General features: G+C 35.9%; 5 protein-coding genes across 6 annotated transcripts; 2 read left to right on the top strand and 3 right to left on the bottom strand.

Moving 5' to 3' along the window:
• The first annotated feature begins 2387 nt into the window (after positions 1 to 2387).
• On the top strand, positions 2388 to 5745 carry LOC103849908 (probable protein phosphatase 2C 34). 2 transcript variants are annotated; one of them, XM_009126619.3, is made up of 6 exons: positions 2388 to 2663; positions 3553 to 3833; positions 4516 to 4806; positions 4894 to 5011; positions 5116 to 5339; positions 5410 to 5722. In XM_009126619.3, exons 2-6 carry the CDS (start codon positions 3591 to 3593, stop codon positions 5578 to 5580), a joined length of 1047 nt encoding a protein of 348 aa, XP_009124867.1. In that variant the 5' UTR covers positions 2388 to 2663; positions 3553 to 3590; the 3' UTR covers positions 5581 to 5722. The 2 variants fall into 2 exon arrangements, with proteins under 2 accessions (XP_009124867.1, XP_033147144.1); XM_033291253.1 differs by lacking the exon at positions 2388 to 2663 and having other exon boundaries at positions 2685 to 3833; positions 5410 to 5745.
• Positions 5746 to 5993: 248 nt separating this feature from the next.
• On the bottom strand, positions 5994 to 11832 carry LOC103849909 (phospholipase D zeta 2). Its single transcript, XM_009126620.3, has 16 exons — positions 11626 to 11832; positions 11400 to 11501; positions 11205 to 11326; positions 10890 to 11031; positions 10105 to 10275; positions 9474 to 9875; positions 9279 to 9395; positions 9066 to 9205; positions 8830 to 8979; positions 8605 to 8761; positions 7880 to 8371; positions 7650 to 7796; positions 6998 to 7297; positions 6780 to 6911; positions 6549 to 6676; positions 5994 to 6454 (listed from the first exon to the last, which is right to left on the bottom strand). The coding sequence occupies exons 1-16, from the start codon at positions 11830 to 11832 to the stop codon at positions 6220 to 6222; spliced, it is 3144 nt and encodes a 1047-aa protein (XP_009124868.1). The 3' UTR covers positions 5994 to 6219.
• Positions 11833 to 11902: 70 nt separating this feature from the next.
• Positions 11903 to 17764, top strand: LOC103849910 (probable pectinesterase/pectinesterase inhibitor 21). Its single transcript, XM_009126621.3, has 2 exons — positions 11903 to 16101; positions 16702 to 17764. The coding sequence occupies exons 1-2, from the start codon at positions 15093 to 15095 to the stop codon at positions 17538 to 17540; spliced, it is 1848 nt and encodes a 615-aa protein (XP_009124869.1). The 5' UTR covers positions 11903 to 15092; the 3' UTR covers positions 17541 to 17764.
• A 67-nt stretch (positions 17765 to 17831) lies between these two features.
• Positions 17832 to 19181, bottom strand: LOC103849912 (60S ribosomal protein L18-2). Its single transcript, XM_009126622.3, has 5 exons — positions 18958 to 19181; positions 18771 to 18860; positions 18557 to 18685; positions 18268 to 18450; positions 17832 to 18186 (listed from the first exon to the last, which is right to left on the bottom strand). Exons 1-5 carry the CDS (start codon positions 18958 to 18960, stop codon positions 18028 to 18030), a joined length of 564 nt encoding a protein of 187 aa, XP_009124870.1. The 5' UTR covers positions 18961 to 19181; the 3' UTR covers positions 17832 to 18027.
• Positions 19182 to 19223: 42 nt separating this feature from the next.
• On the bottom strand, positions 19224 to 19787 carry LOC103849922. The gene has a single exon (XM_009126635.1). The coding sequence runs from the start codon at positions 19785 to 19787 to the stop codon at positions 19224 to 19226; it is 564 nt and encodes a 187-aa protein (XP_009124883.1).
• Positions 19788 to 21754: the final 1967 nt, after the last annotated feature.

Genomic DNA, 21754 nt, shown 5'->3' with positions numbered 1-21754 from the left:
CAATTAAAACAGTCTAGTAAAATTGAAGACTATTATTTTTAGTAACAATTTTCCAACTATATTAATAATGTTTGATATCTTATAATCTTTGTCTCTCTCTATTTTATAATATGAAACTAGATTTTAACCCGCGCTTCAAAAGCGCGAGTTTTTTTCCGATTAAGAATATTGTTTGATATGAATTATTATTTTGGTTTTGATGTTCTGAAGTATATTATTAAATTATAAAGTGTTATTATATCGAAAAAATAAAAGAATTTTAGTTTAAAATTATATAATTTATCAAATAGTTTATTTTAGATTTTATATGTGTATTTTTATGTTACAACATCATCGTTACATTTTGTGTGTATTTTTAAGAATTATATTTGTTGAGTTGATGAGACAAAAAATTTATTTGGCAAATTTTGGGCTAATCTAATAGTATATATATTGTAAAAAATTTAATAGTTTTAGCAGTGTTTTCATACCCGAACCAAACCTACAGTCTCAGAAGTAAATCAGGTGATTCATATAAATCTGGTCTGAATTTTGTTAAAACCTTATATATAAAAATCTGATAAAAGTCGGTAAAAACGTAAAAACTATCATTAACCTGCTATTCAATATTGGTTGACCCGATAAAATCTCATATAAATTGGATGATATTTTTTCAAAACTCAATTCAAACTTTTGAATCAAGCTTTGAAGCACGGGGTTGATACTTTTTCGAAAGAGAAAAATCTTGTTTAACTTAGGTATTCCAAACCTAGTGAAGAGTTTATACCAATCTCAATGTGTTTAGTATATAATATATGATTGAATAACCCGCGGAAACCTGCAAGCTTGAAACTCAAATAATATAAATATTAATTCTGGACCTAATTATATTTGTAAATTTGTTTTGTTATTTAAATTGAATTACAGAAGTGGACTTGTATTTGAGCATCTTTTATACTAAACATTATTTGTTGCCAAAAAAAAATACTAATCATTATTTTGGATTTTAGTAATTGTGCTTCATAAGTAAAAATCAAGTCAACTTATTTTTTTTATAAAAACAAAGAGAGAGAATATGGAGCTATATTTTCAAAATTATTTGTATTTTTTAATTTTCCATAATATAGTTTAAGTGGTTGTATCTGAATTATAGTAAAAACTCAATTAAATAAGTTGGCCCGAAGATAATTTTTAACTAACTTCATATGCATTTTTTTCAAATTTGTTCAGTACTTATATGTTAATATCGTTTTTATGAACTGAAAATAATATAATATACTACTAAGTTTGATCGGTTCTATAGTAAAACATGATTTTGTGATAATTATTTATCATACTTCATTAACTCATTTTTTTAAAATACATGTATTACTTACCAGACTATTTTTATTCAAATAGCATGTATTATTTAATGGTGATATGCACCATACCATTCGTTTTATATATATATATAAATTTAAGAACTAAAATAAACATTATATAATATATATATATATATATATATATGGTCACATACATAATAGATTAGTCTATGGACCTACGAGTTTATATATTATTGCATCAAAAAATGTTGGTTAGTAAATCGTATATGGGATATCAATAACTAAATGGATAAATTTATAATCAAGGGGTGAGATTTATAGAATGTAATATAGTAGTTACCATAAATATAGGAGTGACACACTTATAATATCTAAAGAAAATCAGAGAAATATATGAAAATATATTGTTAGGAGAAATTTAAGTAGGACCATGAAATTATTAATTCTTATGAAATAGTCCAAACAACCTTGTATAAGTAGATTTTTCAAGACTGCTTCTCTTTTAATAGAATAGATGTTTATTTTTTGCATATATTGGTGTTAATATACTGACAAAATTCAACATAACTTCAGTATGGACTTCATTATTGCTTTTAAAAAAATTTGTATATGTCAGATCATATTCTATAATGGTTTAAATGTGTTTCTCAAGAGTTTTTTTATTTTTATTTTCTTGATGCAATCATGTATCCTATCAATTTTGATGTTCTTGTCTTTAATAAACTATATTAAGTAACAGAAGTTTTAGACGGAAAAAAAGTATTTTCAACACTTAAACATCATTTATTATTTATATAATCACAATTAAGCCAATAACAAAATAGTATAATAGGTGGTCTAACAAATTATAGAAATCGAGGAACATTATTTAAATTAATACATCAGTTTCTTCTAAAACATCATTTATTAATACACACATAGTATTTTATTTTATAGTTGGAATCCATTTTTACTGAACACAATTTATGTGATGAAAAACGAATAAAATATTTCAGAATTTGCCAGATAATTTTGCCATTTATAGAATTTCGATCAGATAAATAGAGGATGTTTTATAGTATAAAAGTTTCAATAAGAAATTACAATTTATAAAAAAAGAGTTATAATATACAGACAAAAGACGATAGCTTGCTACGTCTCTGCCTTTATCTTGTTGCCACAAGAAAAATCAGAGGGGAATAGAGTGCCCCCAAGAAATAAATTAAAGGGATATCTAAACTTTTTTACATCATTAATAAATGGACTCTGGTGATTTCTGATTCGTGACTCTTCCTCTCTCTCTCTCTCTGCATTATTAGGTTTCTCTCCGGTTATATTGTGTCACTTTCTCCGAGCTTCCATCATCTCCCCCGTGTGTAATACGTCAGTTCCTCCTCCTCCTCCTCCTCATCTCTCTCTCTCTCTCTTCTCATTTCCATCATGCATTCTGAACTTGTTTTGATTTTTTTCGTACAGTTTGATTATATACTATGCACTTCGTTCTAATCACATTCTGGATATATTCTGGTCTCTGAATCTTGAATACATGAGGAGATAAACGAATATTTCTGATTTGTTTTTCTCTTCAGAAGTCCCTTTAATTACTTTATGAAGAGCTGATGTAACTCTTTAAGGAACCGATTATTTTCTTCCTCCTTAATTGTCTCTCAAATTTAAATATTTACTTTTACTAATTTGGAAGGCTAATTATTAAATACAAGCAAAGGGAGCAAAACCAGTGGGTTTGGCAGCAATCTTGTTTCACAAAAATAGTAAAATGGGCAAAGAGAATAATAAAGACAAAGTGCTTTTAAGATGTGAAGGTTTTATTGCTTATTTTCCTGGAAAAGTAAAAAAAAAAAAAAAGAGAAAATCCCAATCTTGCAACTTGGTTTATGTGTGTTAATAAGCTACAGGATATGTTTTTCTTATAAGATAAAACTCGATTTGGCTTCAAGTCTGATCACATTTCTCATATATTTCTTTATGAAGAAATCCATTTTCTTTTATCTAAGTTTTATCGTTCTAGAGAAACTTAGAACTTGTGTGATTGTCTCAGTGGAATTCCATGTCAGACATGAATATTCTATTACCATCTCTTGTCTTTTAACTGTTTTAAAAGTCCACATACTATCTTGTATCCCCTGTTTTTCCCCGGGAAAAAGAATCTCAAAAGCAAAGCTTAGTACTTTTAACACTATTTTAACTCCCTCTTGCTCTTTGATTTAATGCAACTATCTGAACCTCTATGTATATACCATACCACCCACAGGTTTCAAGATCATATGGTAGTTTCACCTTCTAGGCAAAATGGGGCATTTCTCTTCCATGTTCAACAGCTTAGCTAGATCGTTCTCGAACAAGAAAGACAATAACAATGGTAAAAGCAACGCGAAGGAAGCCGCAGATGAAATGGCGAGAGAGGCCAAGAAGAAGGCGATGATTCTGAAGTCCTCTGGTTGTGTTAATGCAGATGGATCCAATAACTTAGCCTCTGTTTTCTCCAGACGCGGTGAGAAAGGTGTCAATCAGGACTGTGCTATCGTCTGGGAGGTACATTATTACCTATCAATGCTGAATTATTTAGGTTTCTCAGTCTTTGGCGTTTACTTAGCGCGATTTTGTGGTCATTTTTTTGTATATTTAAGCATATTGATATCCAAATAATATTAATGCTGAATTATTCATGGTGAAACATTGATCTTCATCCCCAAAATTTTGAGAGATTATAATAGTAGAAATAGACACATAAATTATAAAAAAAATTAATTAAAATCTTTAGTAAATATTTAGAAGCCTTAAAATATCAGATCGGCCCTGCCAAAGATGTTAACTTACTCCTCTGTATCTAGGGATAACTTGCTCTTTGTGTGCTTTTGCGTCAAGATTGTTTTTGAATACTCCTCCGTGCCTAGGGTTTATCACCAGTACAAAGTTTCACAAGATTATCTGCGTTTAGGTTTGTCCCTAAGTTGTTTAGACTGCATGTTTTGTCTCTAGGGTTGTTATGGTTTTCCTTAAGATGAAGCATCTAAACAGAAGCTAGAGTCATACTCAAGACTGGCTCACTATGCAAGGTTCCCTAAATGTTACTAACCAAAAAATGTTGTTACGTATACAAGATTTTTAGCGTTTACGTTTGTTTCTAGCCCTTTCCAGCTGTGTTGTCTTCAAATGTTTTATTCATGTATATTTGTTCATAATGTATTTAGCATTTTTTGAATCTTAAAAACAGGGATTTGGATGTCAAGAAGAGATGATCTTCTGTGGGATATTCGATGGACACGGTCCCTGGGGTCATTTCGTGTCCAAACAAGTCAGAAACTCAATGCCTATATCTCTGCTCTGCAACTGGCAAGAGACTCTATCTCAGACTACATTAGTAGAACCCGAAACGGACCAGCGGTTCGCCATCTGGAAACACTTGTACCTCAAAACATGTGCAGATGTCGATCAAGAGCTTCAGCATCACCGAAAGATCGATACTTTCAATAGCGGTACAACCGCTCTAACCGTTGTGAGACAGGTAAAGAGACCATCAAGATTATAAAATATTGTAAAAAAACAGTTGCATGTTCGGTAATGAATGTTCTTAAATGGTTTGTTGCTACAGGGTGAAGTTATTTACGTAGCAAATGTTGGAGATTCACGTGCCGTACTGGCCACGGTATCAGAAGAAGGAAGTCTAACCGCAGTTCAGCTCACAGTCGATTTCAAACCAAACATACCACGTTAGTTCTATATACATTCTACCACTAGACCTAAACAGAACATGTAAATCTCAGTGGTTTTACTGAATCTTTACATTTTCATTTATATTTTTTTATGAAAACAGAGGAGGAGGAACGTATAATCGGATGCAACGGGCGAGTATTCTGCCTTGAAGACGAGCCAGGGGTCCACCGAGTGTGGCAACCAGAAGAGGAATCTCCAGGGCTGGCAATGTCGAGAGCATTCGGAGACTATTGTATTAAAGAGTACGGATTGGTCTCAGTTCCTGAAGTGACTCAAAGACATATCTCCACTAGAGACCAGTTTGTAATATTGGCCACTGATGGGGTAAGCTCAAAAAATGAGATATTATAAATTTTGTTTGCTTATTAATGATTTAAGTCATTTAATCTTTTAGGTATGGGATGTGATATCAAATGAAGAGGCTATAGACATTGTTTCCTCAACCGCAGAGCGGCCAAAGGCGGCTAAGCGGCTGGTGGAGCAAGCAGTTAAGGCGTGGAATAAGAAGAGACGTGGAATAGCAATGGATGATATCTCAGCCGTTTGCCTCTTCTTCCATTCTTAGTCATTGTCATCATCTCTAACGCAACATGTTAAGTTATTAACCCTGCCACAACCTGTAAGTAGGTAATGGTTTTGGGACCTAGAAAATGTTGTTGTCATGTAAATAGACTTTCACAAGATCGCACTGAAACTCGTAAAAATAAGTTACTCCCTTCCCTCCGTTTCATTTAGTTGTCATTTTGAACTTAGGCATACACATATTAAGAAAATATTTAATTTCACATATTTACTAAATAAAAACATCATTGCCAATACAGCTAACCACATTTTAACTAATAAAAAATAGATTAAAATATAAAATCAATAAATTTTGTAATAAAATTATAAAACGATACTTATTTTGAACAAAAATTTAACTCTACAAGACAACTAAACTGAAACAGATAAAGATGTATTGTACAGCTTAAAGATAGATAGTCACACAAATAAGTTTTTTATTCTTCTATATAACATACACACCTTCTCAAACCTAAGAAACAATCAAAAGAAATGATCTCATTACCTGTGTATCTATATAACTAACTTCTCTATACATATGAAAACGTGTGAGACTTTTTAGCCATCTAATATAGTTTTCAGTAACCGGATTAGTCTCCTATTAACCCAATCAGGATAAAGAGGCATGTCCAATAAATAGTGATTAGTGGAAGACTTGAGGAGCAGTGTAGAACTCAGTTTCTACGAAACCCGGCCTGAGATCTTCTTCATTACACATGAAATGTAATGGGAAACATACGAGGTGCCCTCTTGTTTCCTTCAGCATCTCCCACGAGTCGCTGTCGCACGGTTTTAGCTTTTCAGGTGCAATGCCAAGGTCGATCGTCGTATGACCTAACTTGTCTTTACAAAGAGCCACATTGTGTCTCAATGCAGCTCTGTGATAAGGAGGATAAATCAAAATCATATAAGCATACATTTCTATTATCTCTCTGTAGATATTAAAGCTCATAGAAGGTAAGAAGTACGAACTTTGAACGTATATTTTCATTAGGTATGCAAGAGAAGACTTTGTCGTAGATGTCAGTGTTCCTCTTAGCCGTGGCCATCCACAAGTCTTGGTATGTTGCATCTTTTATTGGATCTTCAATCATTTTCACCTGAACATCAAAATAAGATTTAATATCTTAGAAAATATTAATAAGTTAAACAAAACAATTACTATTAAGTTAATGAGTGGAAATACTAAAAAGTCCGAATTACCTTTCCGGGTTGAAGACCAAGATGCTCCGACCAAAGTGAACATCTGAGACTATACGAGAACTTCCCCGCCATCCACTTCACTCCATTCATCGAAGATTCAACGAACTCTTTGTCTTCAATCACAACTCCTATCTGAAAAACATTATTATTTCAAAATGATTGCAAAACCTTTTTTTTGTTTGTTAAACAAAGAATCAAACTGAGAGTTGTGGAAGTACCTCAGAATCTCGTGACCCTAGTAAGCTCCTATCGTTAATATTAGAAGAACCAATCACAGCAATCCGGTCATCAACAATCAGTAGCTTGCTATGCACGTAAATCTGGCTAGTGGCAATAGGACCGTCCTCGAACAACCGTCCGTACGACCTCAGACCATAGAAGGAGATGTAGTCTTGCGTCTTGGGACCAAGCAAAGCTTTAAGGTTGTATAGAATCGAAGTTCTGTCTCTGGAGATCGAACGGTATTGCCAATGCATCAGTGCTCGAACCGTAGCTGCTCCAAACTCATCAATGCCTCCCTGTTTAATGATAAGTTACAAAAAAAAAGATAGAGAATGATATATATAGTGCTTTTATTCGGTTAAGAACTCCCTCCTTTTCAAAACTGTATGATTTGAAGTTTTTACCCATACTAAAAAAATATAATAAATTTTCATTTTAAATAAATTATTTTTTTTGGAATTAACTGTTTCTCACAATTTTAGCCAATAAAAATTCAATCAATCCAATTTTTTTTTTTCGAGTTTACAATTAATTTACCATTATTCTCTAATAAAAATGCATTAAAATGTACTCCATCTTTTAAAAAACATGGATCAATTTAAAATTGAGGGAGTATATGTGAATGTGATACGAAGAACCATACTGTACCTGAAATCCAGGGAGGAGCGGTATAACGATCACGACACGGAAGCACTTGTTCTCCTCATGAGCCTTCAGAATGCGTCTGTATAAGGCTTCAGAAACGCGGTTCAGGATCGTGTCATCTTTCTCTAGCCCAGAGATGAAGAATTGGTTCTGTTAAACCAGAAGATTAGTTCAATCTGAAGATTAAGAAATTTAATATTAAAATATTTGAATGATGAGTTCATATTACATACCTCTATGTAGATAAAATGTTCAGCGTTTTCGATGAGTGAACAGTATGCTTGATGAATGCTATCTTCAGGTTGGTTAGTACCAGCTGACCATTGGCTAACACTTCTGATGATCTGACACTTGCAATCACTTTGCTTCCCTATCTGCCACCACCACTCGTTCACAGTCTCATCCCTATCGCTTTCCTCTGAAGTTTCTCCAGGATATTCATCTCGACCATCGAGGGCTTGTCTTGAACCTCTTTCAAACTTAATATCTCCTATAGTGGCGAAATCCGCATCGGTTTCTTGTGGGAGAAGCAAAGGAATGTCTTGAGGAGGTGAGGCAGATGAGAATGAGTCTTGTCTGGATAGAACAACAGGTTTGTTAGGGTCTTCCTCTGGTTTAGCTGTTGAGATAATATCGATCTCTCTAGTTCCCAAGTAGTGAGGAAGAACCATGTGGTGATGAGGCATCAGCAATGGAATCGTCTGTTCATTAGGTGCCTTGTTTCTCTAATCAAAACAAAAAAAAAAACAAAACATAATCAAAACCTTATAAAACAAAACACAACTGCTGAAAAAATGATATCTCTACAATACATTTACACAATGTTCAAGAAATCTTTAATCATTAACTACGAGCTCATGTATACTACTTATCGGATTTATTTTAAAAATCGTTTTGGGTAGGATCGAGTTTCCGCCTAGATGGGCACATTGACCGATTTTTAGAACCGTGCATTTACCTTAGAGTGGTTCCACCTCTGGACGAAATGTCTAGCCACATCGCGACAAGGCGGTCCCCAGAGAGCACAGTGAACCTCATGCCACGGCATTCTAGGGTATTTTCTACGGTCTAGCTCGTCTTTCATCGTTTCTTCCCATGAGTTTGGTTCAGACTCTCTGGCAATACATATAACAATTTGTCAGAAACATGATTCCTTTTGTTAAATAAGGTTCAGGAAAGTTACCTAGGGTTATAATAATCTTTTCCTGGCCATATATGAGGAGGGCAATCTCCAACTTTGTGTTCAGCTGTATCGTACCGGCCGAAACAGAGATCTAACCCTCCAATGAAGCAGACTTGGTAATCTACAATCACTATCTTGTCATGGTGGGACCTGAAAAAAGCCATAAAAATTCAACTTTAATTAGTTGCGTAGCTAAGAAGTTACAACAATCTGAGGGTTTTGGTTATTACTGTTACCAGAGGTAAATTCCAGTGGACAGATGGTCTGGATAACGAAGAACTTTGACGTTCTTGTGAATGTTTTGAAGCCTTTTCTTGCTGTACATGCTATTGATTTTCAGCGCGATTTGAACTTCTTTATACATAAGAATATAAATCTGCAACAAAGTTTAAATTGTTCTATGTTAGAGTTTATAAAAAACCAGATATGTAATATTGTTAAAGCATTACCTTAACGCCCTGTTTTGCTTTCGTCTCCAGCAAGGCATCTAGCCGCAAAGACGGATGATCTTGAAACGGGCGTTTGAGATATAGCTCCGGGCATAACCACCAACCCGTGATAAATATCTACAGATGAAGTTTATATTTAGACTTTACTCAAACTCTATATATAATCATGTGGTTGGATTCTTAATCAGTGGTTACCTCTGATGTAGCGTTTTGGATTGCAAAAGCAATCGCTTCAAACGCAGTGTGGCCATCCACGAACCACTGAGCTTGGCTTCCATCTGATGTCAACCCTCTAGGCGGCGCAAACGAACCAAACCTATGTGGATTGTAGGAACCAGCCTCGTCCACGGCCTTAACCCACTCTTTGACTTTCCTGCAGCTTGTAGTTCTCAGCCTCACGGTTCTGTCACCACTTGTAACCTTAAAGCCAAAACGCAACGGGTTGCGTTCCTTCACCTGTTCAGCCAAACGCGGTTGCTCGGGTGACTCTTTTGTACCTTGGAAACCTAATGAGTCGAACACCATTATATCTAGAAGTTTTCCACTGAACGGATCTTCAAGTAATGCCAAGAAGCCAGGTTTTAGAACCGCCCAAACCTGTAAAACATTCTAAATATATTAGAAGTCATTTCTCCAAGAAAGAAAAGTTCAGATACTTTACACAAACCATGTCCGAACCAGAGCCGAATCTAAGATTTTGGGGACTATAAACATTTCTCAAGAAGTGTTAAAAAAAACTTTTTTCATAATTTGAAGACATATATCTATGTAAAAAATCTCTAAAAATTTAGAGACTAATGCGAATGTTTCATTGGACCGAACCTACCTTTGCCCAACTATTACCAAAGCAGCCTAGACACTGAGAAGGAAGACAGCATCGGCCACCATCAGACCCGGGGACTTCCCTCAGGTGTTTCACTGTGACATACCCTTCTTTCATCTTTGAACCGTACTCTCTAGCAAACGAGAGTCTAGATACTTCCAGGAACTTGCAGACCTGTGGATACATATTGAGTGTGACGCAAGAAAAAGAAAACCTAGAAAAGTCAACGGGAATAAAATGATGTGGAATGGTTGATTTCATTAATTCCACATATTTTTTAACATTTACTATGAATGGAATAGAATAGTATTTCTATCAATCTCACAAGTAAATAGATAACGGGGGTGATTGGTTGGGTTGTAATTGTAGAAAATTTACTTTAATATTTTGTCTGTAGGATTTTTGATTTAGCTTTAAATGATGTAGCTTTAAAATTTCCTACAGCTAAAAAAATGGGGCTTTAGAAAATAAGATGTTTACAGCCATTTTTTGTGTGTTTTTGCTGTAGTTTTAATTTTTTGGTTGTAGCTTTAAAAACCAAGATAAAGCATGATTGGTAGTATTTAAGGTTGTAGATGAAAATTAAAGCTAAAGTCACTTTCTACAGCCCAACCAATCACCCCCAACATACAAAGATACCTATTCCATAACAATTTGATCAATGAATGAATAGAATGAACATTTCATTTTTCTGTATTCCATTCATAGCATTCCATTTATTTTTACTCCACCAATTCCATATTATTACCAGTTACAGCCACATTTATTGCTAGAGATAAAACTCAAACCTCTTTGGAGTTAACAATGTCCAAGTTCCCTAGAAACAGATTCAAGTAGCCCTTCATTGCGGCTCTCCCACGGTCTACAACTGTCTCTGATCGGCCTATCGTTGGACGGATGATTGATAACGCTGCACGGGAAGGAACATTCCTGAACAACATAGGGATCTAATGTTTCAGAACTTTAAGCAAAACATCGGTCATCAATTGTTAGTCGTCTAATTAACAAACGCGAAAATGTATTCGTAGGAGAATTTGTCTGGACCCTTCTATAATCCCGAGATATCCAAGTTAATCTAAAAAAAGAACAGAGTAATAATGTACCTGTTCTTGACACTATCTTCAGTGTAGTGCAGAGGAAGAGCACCATCGTCTGGTTCTTCGTCATCTTGTACAACTGATCCTTGCATATCAAAGATCCCCAAGCTATGCAACCATTCTCTAACCTATCCAAAACAATAATTTTCAAGTTTCAAGAATTTGTTTGTTAAAAAATCTGCAAAGCCTAAACATACTGACATGTTCTTGCTTGTCGTGGAGTTCTTCAATGATCAAACGTTTCTTCAAAGCAAAGTGTAGGTACAGAACTTGAGAAGCTTTCTTTTGTAATGTCCACTTGAACTAAAACATATTACCAAAAACAAAACAGAGGATTAACAATTAATACATAACATAAACCCTAATAACAATTTAATAATGCAAACTACAAGTCTACATTGCGAAACATGTAAGTACAAGCGTATACCTGTTTATACTGAAGCTCCAAGGTGTAAGAAAGAAGCAAAGGGCTAAAATCAGTCGTGTCTGGTCTCGAGACAGAGACGATCTTAGCCTTCGGAAGCTCTTCGAATATCTGACTTCCGCCGGTAAGACAATTCGCCGTCGCCGCCGTTCTTCTGATGACGCCGTCGGATTTAACGCCGTTAGTGGCGAGAAGTTTCTCCGTCGACATAGCTAAATATCCTCCTCCTCACCGTCGCCTCTTAGCACGATGGCATGTCCGAGATTCCAGTAATCAGAGTAATTCAGATTTAATGCAAATAGACAGGATATATAGGGTACAGTTTAAGGTTTTTAAATATGTCTGGCACAAGTAGTATATTCAACGGCGAAGGAGGGGTGGTTCCGTCACGTTAGGTTTTAATGAATATAGATGATGACAGGTATGACTATTGCCACGTGTACGCTGAGGATTGATGGTATATGCTTACTTCCGTCTACCTCTTGCCGTGTATTTTTTGCAACTTGGTTAGCAACATTACGTCGTTTCCAAGTTGGACAAGAGCTCCAAGGTTTCATTGTCTTAGACAAAGTAGCATAATGACTATTTTACCCTAAGACTTTGCCTTGCAAAAGTAACTCCGAAATTTCTGTGTATATCTAAGCGGTTTACACTAATTGTTTTGTATTTCTTATAAGCAATTTACATTATTTATAACCGAATTATTCAATACTATAAAGAATAATTAATCTAATCTACAGCTGTAGGCTGTTAATCATAAGTGAAACTATAGTACGTCTACTTTCTCTTAGCATCCCATTTGAAATACGTTTTATGTATTTGTTGGTAAAATACTAAAATCTAACATGTATAATGATTTGGTAGCGAGGGAGAATTTGGTCTTTTAGTTGATACAAGAGTTTCTGTTGTGCGAAGTATATGCCATGCAAGCATCAAACGACAAGAATATCCCTATTTTTGTGCTTTACCAGATCAGAATATTCCCCTCAAAAGCTTATTCAATCCATATATGTGATTAGACAAGGAAATGATTGTGTATCGGCCTACACTTTTGTTCATTTAATTATTGATGACAAACAAAATACTTGTATGATTAAGAAAATTCTGTCTGACCTTATTTGCATAAAAAGTAATAAACACTTAATTAATTATAACGTATACGCATCAACATTTACAGTAAAGAGACTTAAATTAGCATTCATTATCAAGCGATCAACCTGCAGTATAAAACGATGACATGGGAAGTACAGAACCATCACTTTCATTTCATGTTAGTAAAGTAAAATTTCACTTTCATCATCCAAATATTGATAATGAAAAGCATCAAACAATTTTGTAAGAATAACTGTAGATGATTTAGCAAAAAAAGAAGAATAACTGTAGATGATTATTCCAAAACAGAATAATAATAGGGTTGGGCACTTCGGTTATTTTATCGGTTTGGTTAGTTCGGTTCTAGAATTTTTCCAGCTGAAGTAAATCATAGTTAGTTTGGTTTGGATCGATTTCGGTTCGGTTATGTTCGGTTATGTTTGGTTCAGTTTATATTTGGTTTGGTTTGTATTCGATTTGGTTTGTATTTCGGTTCGGTTCATATTCGGTTTGTAAACCATAAACGTATGGTTGTCATGAAATAATCACGTTGGTCATAATAAAAAATTAAGTATGTAAATTAAATTCAGTATAAAACCAAAATAAAAACCTTTTAAAAATTACAAATATAGTTTATAACTTTATAAGAATTCAATCAAACCAAAATTAACTAAATAAAAAGAAAAAAAAAAACAAATTTTGTTGTCTCTTATAGCATTAAGAATTAAAAAAAGCCTGCAATGAATCATTTTCCATGTGATATCATCAAAAAAACCTGCAACAAATCAATAATTAGTATATGTTATATTAGGATTTCTTCCGTGCAAAAGGAAATTATGTGGGCTTAATCTTAGGATTTTAATATCTTGATATTATTAATATTTTTAGTTTAAATAACTATTAAAACACTTCGGTTTATCAGTTCGGTTTAAACCGAACTGAACTGAACCGTTCGGGTTGGAAAAATCTTCAACCGAATCATTTGAAATGGACTTCGGTTTGGTTCGAATAGGTTTCGGTTCGGTCAGTTCGGTTCGATCGGTTCAGTTCGGTTTTTTTGCTCACCCCTAAATAATAATGTCATAATAGCAAACATTCTTTAGTAGTAGTATGTACACCAGAATTAAAGTTCGGAAAACTGAAGCCAACTTTTAATGGGCTAATACTTCCCAATTTGGGCCTTGAAACAACTAATGAAAAGCTCTACAAACTCATAAACCGTTTCAAACAAAGTATATCTTCATTCTGATTGCTCTGAGTATGTGCTGTAGGGACTTGGGATTCAAACCTTTGTCTATATGGAGATCCACAAGCTGCGGTTATATGAAACTATGCATTTTCTGGTTTACCTTAAGACGAGAAACTTCACAAGATTGCTTGAGTTGCATAGACTAGGCTGTTTGTTCTTGAAGAATAATAGATGTCAACAAATATCGTTTTGAAGACATTGTATCATGCAGTTTAAGAACAGCGGACCAGGTTCAGAATTAAAGATAACAGATAGCTCCATGATCTATGTGAAAGTGTTTTGTAATCAAAATTAGAAAGAAAGTAATATATAAGATCAATGGCATTGGTACATGTTGACATAAAATTAAAGATAGCAGTAGCTCCTTTAAGTTGACTAATTAAGTCTTCCTAATCATCTATATAGTCAAGAACCAAACACAAATTTTCAATGCAGTGAAAACATATATACCTTTTCCACTTTCAGTTTCTTCCTAAGAAACATTCATACACATTATTCTATACAAATACATACGACTATATATACATCTAAATCATGTGCACATATGATATGTTTAAAATCTCACATTGATTCTAGAATATAAAACAGAACAAATGACATGACCTCAAATAAAAAACATCTGTGTAAAAGAGTTTGAATAGCAATGAGTAGGCTATTCAACACGATTGAGACACTGATTATTCTGGTTAGAACATCAACAAACAAACAAACAAACAAAAACGAGGAATAAGATTTAATTATTTTCTCAATTTAGAAACTTTGACGAAACAGAGAAGACAATAAACTAATCTTTATCTTTTTCAACAGTTTCTCACTAGCCGTATTTCCCGCCAAACCTCATAAAACAGAGCAACACTTATAACCAACTCTTAATTTGTCGTTTCAGTTATAAAAAAATGCCATCACGACAATTATGTGAACAGATGCACACTTCCAAGGACGCTACGTAACCTTCAAAGGATGAGTCCATAAAACTCACAATCCCATTTTCTCGAAAAAGAACAACGAACAGCTCTAATATTTTTAAACAAAACATCTTCAGAGCTGTTCAAGTTCAACAACAGTTTGATAAAATATAATCCAACAATCAAAAGAACATTTACTGTAAGCAAAAAAAAAAAACAAGGATATGTCGTACAGGTACGACGATGATTCCAAGAAGAAGAGGAGGTACGCTGTTATTTTAATCTCCTCCGTTCTGCTCATCTCAATGATCGTCGCCGTTACCATCAGCCTCAACAAGAACGAAGCAAACGGCGACTCTAAAAGTAACGGAGAGCTAGCCGCTTCCGTCAAGGCCGTTAAGGACGTATGCGCACCAACGGATTACAAAAAGACATGCGAAGACACTCTTCTCAAGAATGGTCACAACACAACCGATCCAATGGAGTTGGTTAAAACCGCGTTTAGCGTCACGATGAAGCAGATCACCGACGCTGCCAAGAAGTCGCAGACCATGATGGACCTTCAGAAGGATCCGAGGACGAGGATGGCTCTTGATCAGTGCAAGGAGCTGATGGACTACGCCTTGGGAGAGCTCAGCAACTCTTTCGAGGAGCTAGGGAAGTTCGAGTTCCATTTGCTCGACGAGGCTTTGATCAATCTTAGGATTTGGCTCAGCGCGGCGATAAGCCACGAGGAGACTTGCCTCGAAGGGTTTCAAGGGACACAAGGGAAAGCCGGAGAGACAATGAAGAAGGCCTTGAAAACCGCTATCGAGCTGACCCACAATGGGCTAGCGATCATCAGCGAGATGTCGAGTTTTGTCGGACAAATGGGGATTCCCGAGCTGAACAGTAGAAGGCTTCTGTCTCAAGATATCCCCTCGTGGGTGGACCAGAGAGGGAGGAGCCTCTTGCAGGCTGCTGAGGGGTATTCGGATGCGAAGGCTGATATTGTGGTGGCTCAGGACGGGAGCGGTCAGTATACAACGATCAACGACGCGATGAAGTTCGTTCCCAAGAAGAAGAATACAACCTTTGTGGTTCACATTAAGGCTGGAGTCTACAAGGAGTATGTGCAAGTCAACAAGAGCATGACTCACCTTGTGTTCATCGGTGATGGTCCTGACAAAACCATCATCTCCGGTAGCAAGAATTACAAGGACGGTATCACTACCTATCGTACTGCCACTGTTGGTAAGATATATATCTAATCTAATGTTCTTAAAATCGATCTAATCAATGATTTCTTATAAATCTCCTACTTACGGCATAACTATTTCTTGAACTAGCCTTTGGCATTGCGGATATCAGTTCGGTTTGCGTATTTGGGTATTGGATAGGAGTCTAGAGGATCCAATTAATATATTTGCAATTTTCGGTTCTTCGAATATTGGTTTAAATATCCAAAAAATACCCGAGAATAGTTTGATACCTTATTTTTCGGATATACTTTTTTGGTTCGCGTAATAACTAGCCAAAATATCCGAAAAAGACTGAAATAACAAAAAAAAATGGATTATTTTAGATATTTCGGACAAAAAATGGATAGTTTCTAGTAATTCTGATATTTTTGGATAGTTTTCATAGATTTTTAAATTATTTTGGGTATATGTTCTTGGTTCGTTGATTTTGGATATAGAAATGTATAAATTGTTCAGATAATAAAGGGTTTGGTCCAATTCCGGTTTTGGTTCGTTCTGGTTTTTTCTGCGCATGCCTATCTTGAACATTGTATATACTTGATTATTTGTACTTAGAAGTCATATATGTTAATGCATGTAATGGTTATTGCAGCCATCATTGGAGACTACTTCATTGCCAAGAACATAGGGTTTGTAAACACTGCCGGTGCCATCAAACATCAAGCCGTTGCGGTTAGGGTTCAGTCAGACGAGTCCATATTTTTTAACTGTAGATTCGATGGTTACCAAGACACGCTCTACGCTCACTCCCACCGTCAATTCTACCGAGATTGCACCATCTCTGGCACCATTGATTTCCTCTTTGGAGACGCAGCTGCTGTATTCCAGAACTGTACTTTATTGGTGAGGAAGCCACTCCCGAACCAGGCGTGCCCTATCACAGCTCATGGTCGTAAAGACGCGAGGGAGTCAACTGGATTTGTGTTCCAAGGTTGCACTATTGCTGGCGAACCGGATTACTTGGCAGTCAAGGAAACTAGCAAAGCCTATTTAGGAAGGCCGTGGAAGGAGTACTCGAGAACTATTATTATGAACACTTTTATTCCTGATTTTATTCAACCCCAAGGATGGCAACCGTGGCTTGGAAACTTCGGTCTTGACACATTGTTCTACTCTGAAGTACAGAACATTGGACCTGGAGCAGCCCTTGCAGGCAGGGTTACTTGGCCTGGAATCAAGACACTGAGCGATGAGGAGATTCTCAGTTTCACACCTGATCAGTACATCCAAGGTGATGTTTGGGTTCCGGGCAAAGGTGTACCGTACACTCCTGGCCTCTTGGCTGCTGACCCGAACGCTGCAACCACTACCCCTAGCGGCTCGGCTGCTCCAGATTTCTCTTCTTTCCCGGACACAAGTGGTGCTGGCTCGGTTTCTCCAGCAGCTGCCCCGGAAGGTTCTACCAAGAGAACCATGGTTTTAACTGACTAAAAGAATCGGTTAAGTTGCAATATAATTTGTTTTTTCTTACGTTAATTAAAGACAACCTGGAAACAAACAAATTTTCACAATTGTTGGGATTAATGTTTAGCCTTGAAGCTCATGTTTAATATCCGCAATACATTAAAGATGTCGTTTACAAAACTTAATTGTAATAACCATTATGTAAAATTTAATCCATTAGTATGTAATATGCGCTAGCTGCTATTTTTTTATTCACTTATTTAATTTTAAAAGAAATTAAACTATGCAAATCAAATGTTTGTGTTTGAGTGTGCAATATGAACCAAGAAACAAAACCTAAAGTCAGTTTGGTTTGTATCCATGGTGCAGCACAATGTGCAATAAGTACACAATTAATCCAGTAGAGACAATCTTAAAATATTGTCTGAAAATGGCAACAAAAGACACGATTCTATAACAAAAGTCAAGAAGCAACAACACTCTAGAAACAAGTTCAAAGACGCAGACAATGTCCTTAAACCTTGAATCCACGGCTCTTCCTCTTTCCTCTGGCCTTCTCGAACTTCCTTCCCTTGGACCGAACATAAGGCTTGGAGTGACTGTGTGGCACACCAGGAGCAGGACCAAAATGCTTCACAGCTTCACGTGAGTTCTTAGGTCCTCTAAGAAGAACCTAACACACAATAAGAATCAAAAGGTTAATCATATTATCATCACAAGGGAAGTTAAAAATGGAGGTAGAGAGAAATATTACAGTGTTCTGTCCCAAAGGAGAACTGAGAGCAAGCTGGTCAAAGGTTAAGCATTCACCACCAGCTTTCTCAATGCGAGCTCTGGCTCTCTCCGTGAACCTCAAGGCAGTAACCTTGATAGCTGGGATCTCGTGTACCCTCAAATCATCGGTTATGGTTCCAACCAAGACAGCAATCTTATCTTCCTATAATATCACACAGCAAGAGAGACCAACAGATTATCATGACCTAGGAGACTAACTTGTACACCAAGTAACAGAGAGATAAGAGTGTTTTCAAACGAAATTGAACCTTGCCAGTCATGAACTCGACGAGCCTGGAGAGAGAGAGAGGAGCTTTGTTGACTTTGCTCATGAAAAGCCTCTTCAGAATCACTGCATTGAACTTGCTCTGTGTTCTCCTTACCAGAAACCTGTAAAGCTGCAATATTTTCAAAACAGATAAGAACCTCTTTCAATCTAAAAAAAAAAAAAAAAGAGACAAAGATCACTGTTAAAGTTCTGACCTTGACGGTAAGCTTGAGGTAGACATCGTCGGACTTAGGAGCTGTCCTTTTGGTCTTCTTGCTCTTACCTCCAGCAATCAAATCAATTCCCTGCAAACACATTGAATTGATCTCATAATCAACATTTGAAGCAAGATACAAGAGAGGCAATTCAGAAACGGAGATTGACTCAGACAGAGAAAAGTACCATTATGGCCTCCCTGGGGATGTGGTGGTGCCGCCGCGGTCGAAGATTCTGCAAGAGAGTGATGAATCTAAGCTTTGATTTTGTAGGGTTTTCTATTTCCACTATGGGCCCAAAACTCTTAGCCCAATATAGGTTTTAATTTCTTTTAATATTTGGACTTAAGTTGATGCCCAATAAGCTAAACTATTGTTTTTTTTTTTTTTAATTTAGTTTTTACAGACGGTGGAACATTTTTTTTTTTTTTTTAACCACAATAACTTTATTAACTAAACTGTAAAAGGTGAATACAAGTACTGAATCAACCAAACAGGAGGAAAATCAAAGAATTGATATAAACTATTATGATCCATACTATGTCTTGACATAGCATCTGCAGCTTGATTCTTCTCTCGGTTTACATACTCCAATGAACATTCAGGTAACAAAGTCATCCAATGCCTTATGTCGCACAAGTAATTCCCCAGATCAGTATGTTCTTTAACTTGATTAATGATAAGACAAAGTTCCTGATTATCACCTTCAAACCACACTCTTCTCCAGCCACGAGCCCATATTTGTTGTAAAGCAAAAATAAAGCTCATGGCCTCACCTATAAGAGATGATTGAACTTTCCCAATTTTAGCATTTCCAGCTCCCAAGAACACTCCATTATGATCTCTTACTATCCATCCAATACCTTCCTCCATACTGTCAGATCGTGAGCTATAATCGAAATTGCATTTTACCCAGTTAGCCGGGGGCGGTTCCCATTTCGCTGATCTAATACCATTACCTCTCCTTTGCTGACCAGTTTGAGGGACATTTGTATACCATTCAATATTCGAATCCATTGCTCTTCTAATATCTTCAGTGGGATGAACATTTCTTTTGTTGAAAATGAATTCATTTCTTGACTTCCAAATCATCCACAGAATCCAGAAGACCAATAATTTATTTTGCTCCACATCCGGTAAAGATTCCATTATACTAAACAAAAGTCGAACATTATCTTCCAAGTTATTTGAAAAAAGTTGAACTGAGATTATACCTGAACATCTCCATATAGCTGTGGCATGAGGACAAAGGAAAAGAACATGATTAATGGATTCCTCGTCTATACAACATCTCTGACATGTAGGATCAATATTAATCCCACGAGTACACAGATTTGTATAAGTAGCTAAAGCACCTGATATCACTCTTCATAAAAACTGTTTTATCTTTGGCAAAATGTTCAACTTCCAAATTTTCCTTTTTATTTCTAAAGAGCCTGCAGGTCTTAAGATCTCTTCACCCACATAATAATAATGAGTAGCAGCCCAATAACCCGACTTTACTGTATACTTCATATCTTTTGTAAAAGGCCATATTAACTGGTCTTCTGGAGCAAATCGTGATAGCTTGATCTTTACCACTTGTTCCACATCAATGGGCTGTAGATAGAGTTGCAGTTTATGAAGATTCCATGTTGATGTGTCCCGATCAATAAACTCTTCCACTTTCATGTTTCGATTGTATGAAACTTGTACTGCACGTCTAGGCGGGATAACCGGTATCCAGTGATCCATCCAAACGTTGGTCTTGCTTCCATCCCCAATCATAGTGCGAAGTCCTTTTCGAAGTAGTTCTTTTCCTACTTGAATTGATTTCCAGCCATAAGAGGCTTGCGTAGTATTCGACGACTGAATGAAAGTCGACGAATGATGATATCTTCCCTTATAAATTCTGCTTAAAAGGGAATTTGGATTATGCCAAATCCGCCATGCTTGCTTTGCAAGTAAAGCCTTGTTAAAACTATATAAATCTCGAAAACCCATACCTCCTTCTTTTTTGGGTAAACATAGCCTTTTCCAAGAAATCCAAGAGATCTTCCTTCGTTCCTCACCCTTTCCCCACCAAAATTCTGATAGAATTGCATTGATTTCATCACAAGTAGTCTTAGGAAGAAGAAAACAGCTCATAGGGTATACTGGTTTAGCCTGCAAAACCGATTTAATCAACACTTCCTTACCTGCCTGCGAAAGTGATTGATTATACCATTGAGATGTCACAGATTTGATATGAGAAACAATGCCTTCAAAATCTTTTACTTTGCTTTTTCCAAATTGTTCCGGAAGACCTAGATATTTTCCTCCTCCACCCACAACATTAATATTCAGAATCTGTTGAATTTGTGACCTCCTCTGCTGATCCACTCTCATACCAAATATTATCGAAGATTTCTCCAAATTTACCTTTTGGCCAGATACTCTTTCATATGAATCTAAAATTTCTGCCATGCATGTTGCGTTGTTCTGATTAGCTCGACAAAAAAAGAGAGAATCATCAGCAAATAACAAGTGAGAAACCTTTGGACAACGTCGAGCTAACTTCATTCCTTGAAATTTATCACCTTCCTCAGCTTGATCAATCATTTGGCTTAGAGTTTCAGCACAAAGTAGAAATAAGTATGGGGATAACGTATCACCTTGTCTGATACCTCTAGTAGGCTTTATCTCACCAAACGGAGCTCCATTTATCAAGACAGAATAGCTTACAGATGTTACACACGTCATAATCCATGAAATACAAATCGGATGAAACCCAAGTTTTCTCATGATATTCTCAAGAAATTTCCATTCAACACGATCATAAGCTTTGCTAATATCTGTCTTAATAGCCATATACTGCTCAGAACAATCCTTTTTTGATTTCAAAGCACTAATTAATTCATGAGCCACCAAGATATTATCCGATATCTGCCTACCAGGAACAAATGCAGCTTGTGATTCAGAGATAACCACTTCCAAGCACTTCTGTAGACGCAAGCCCAACACTT

The sequence above is a fragment of the Brassica rapa genome, chromosome A01 (assembly GCF_000309985.2).
Source record: "Brassica rapa cultivar Chiifu-401-42 chromosome A01, CAAS_Brap_v3.01, whole genome shotgun sequence".
Classification (NCBI taxonomy): Eukaryota; Viridiplantae; Streptophyta; class Magnoliopsida; order Brassicales; family Brassicaceae; genus Brassica; species Brassica rapa.
Note: the sequence above shows the minus strand (reverse complement) of the source record. Positions and strands in the feature narration are given on the sequence as shown.

Bases quoted from the DNA above. Each gene is read 5' to 3' on its own strand.
- LOC103849909 (XM_009126620.3), bottom strand. From the start codon at position 11,832: ATGTCGACGGAGAAACTTCTCGCCACTAACGGCGTTAAATCCGACGGC. The intron at 11,032-11,204 runs GTACATTATTAC...TATGTTGTTCAG, and splicing joins GAAGATAGTGTCAAGAACAG to GAATGTTCCTTCCCGTGCAG. The intron at 10,276-10,889 runs GTTTGAGTTTTA...ATGTATCCACAG, and splicing joins ACATTGTTAACTCCAAAGAG to GTCTGCAAGTTCCTGGAAGT.
- LOC103849908 (XM_033291253.1), top strand. From the start codon at position 3,591: ATGGGGCATTTCTCTTCCATGTTCAACAGCTTAGCTAGATCGTTCTCG. The intron at 3,834-4,515 runs GTACATTATTAC...TCTTAAAAACAG, and splicing joins ACTGTGCTATCGTCTGGGAG to GGATTTGGATGTCAAGAAGA. The intron at 5,012-5,115 runs GTTAGTTCTATA...TTATGAAAACAG, and splicing joins TTTCAAACCAAACATACCAC to AGGAGGAGGAACGTATAATC.
- LOC103849912 (XM_009126622.3), bottom strand. The intron at 18,686-18,770 runs GTCAGAACTTTA...AAAATATTGCAG, and splicing joins ACCTCAAGCTTACCGTCAAG to CTTTACAGGTTTCTGGTAAG. The intron at 18,451-18,556 runs GTTCAATTTCGT...GTGATATTATAG, and splicing joins TCGAGTTCATGACTGGCAAG to GAAGATAAGATTGCTGTCTT.
- LOC103849922 (XM_009126635.1), bottom strand. From the start codon at position 19,787: ATGGATTCGAATATTGAATGGTATACAAATGTCCCTCAAACTGGTCAG.
- LOC103849910 (XM_009126621.3), top strand. From the start codon at position 15,093: ATGTCGTACAGGTACGACGATGATTCCAAGAAGAAGAGGAGGTACGCT. The intron at 16,102-16,701 runs GTAAGATATATA...TGGTTATTGCAG, and splicing joins CTATCGTACTGCCACTGTTG to CCATCATTGGAGACTACTTC.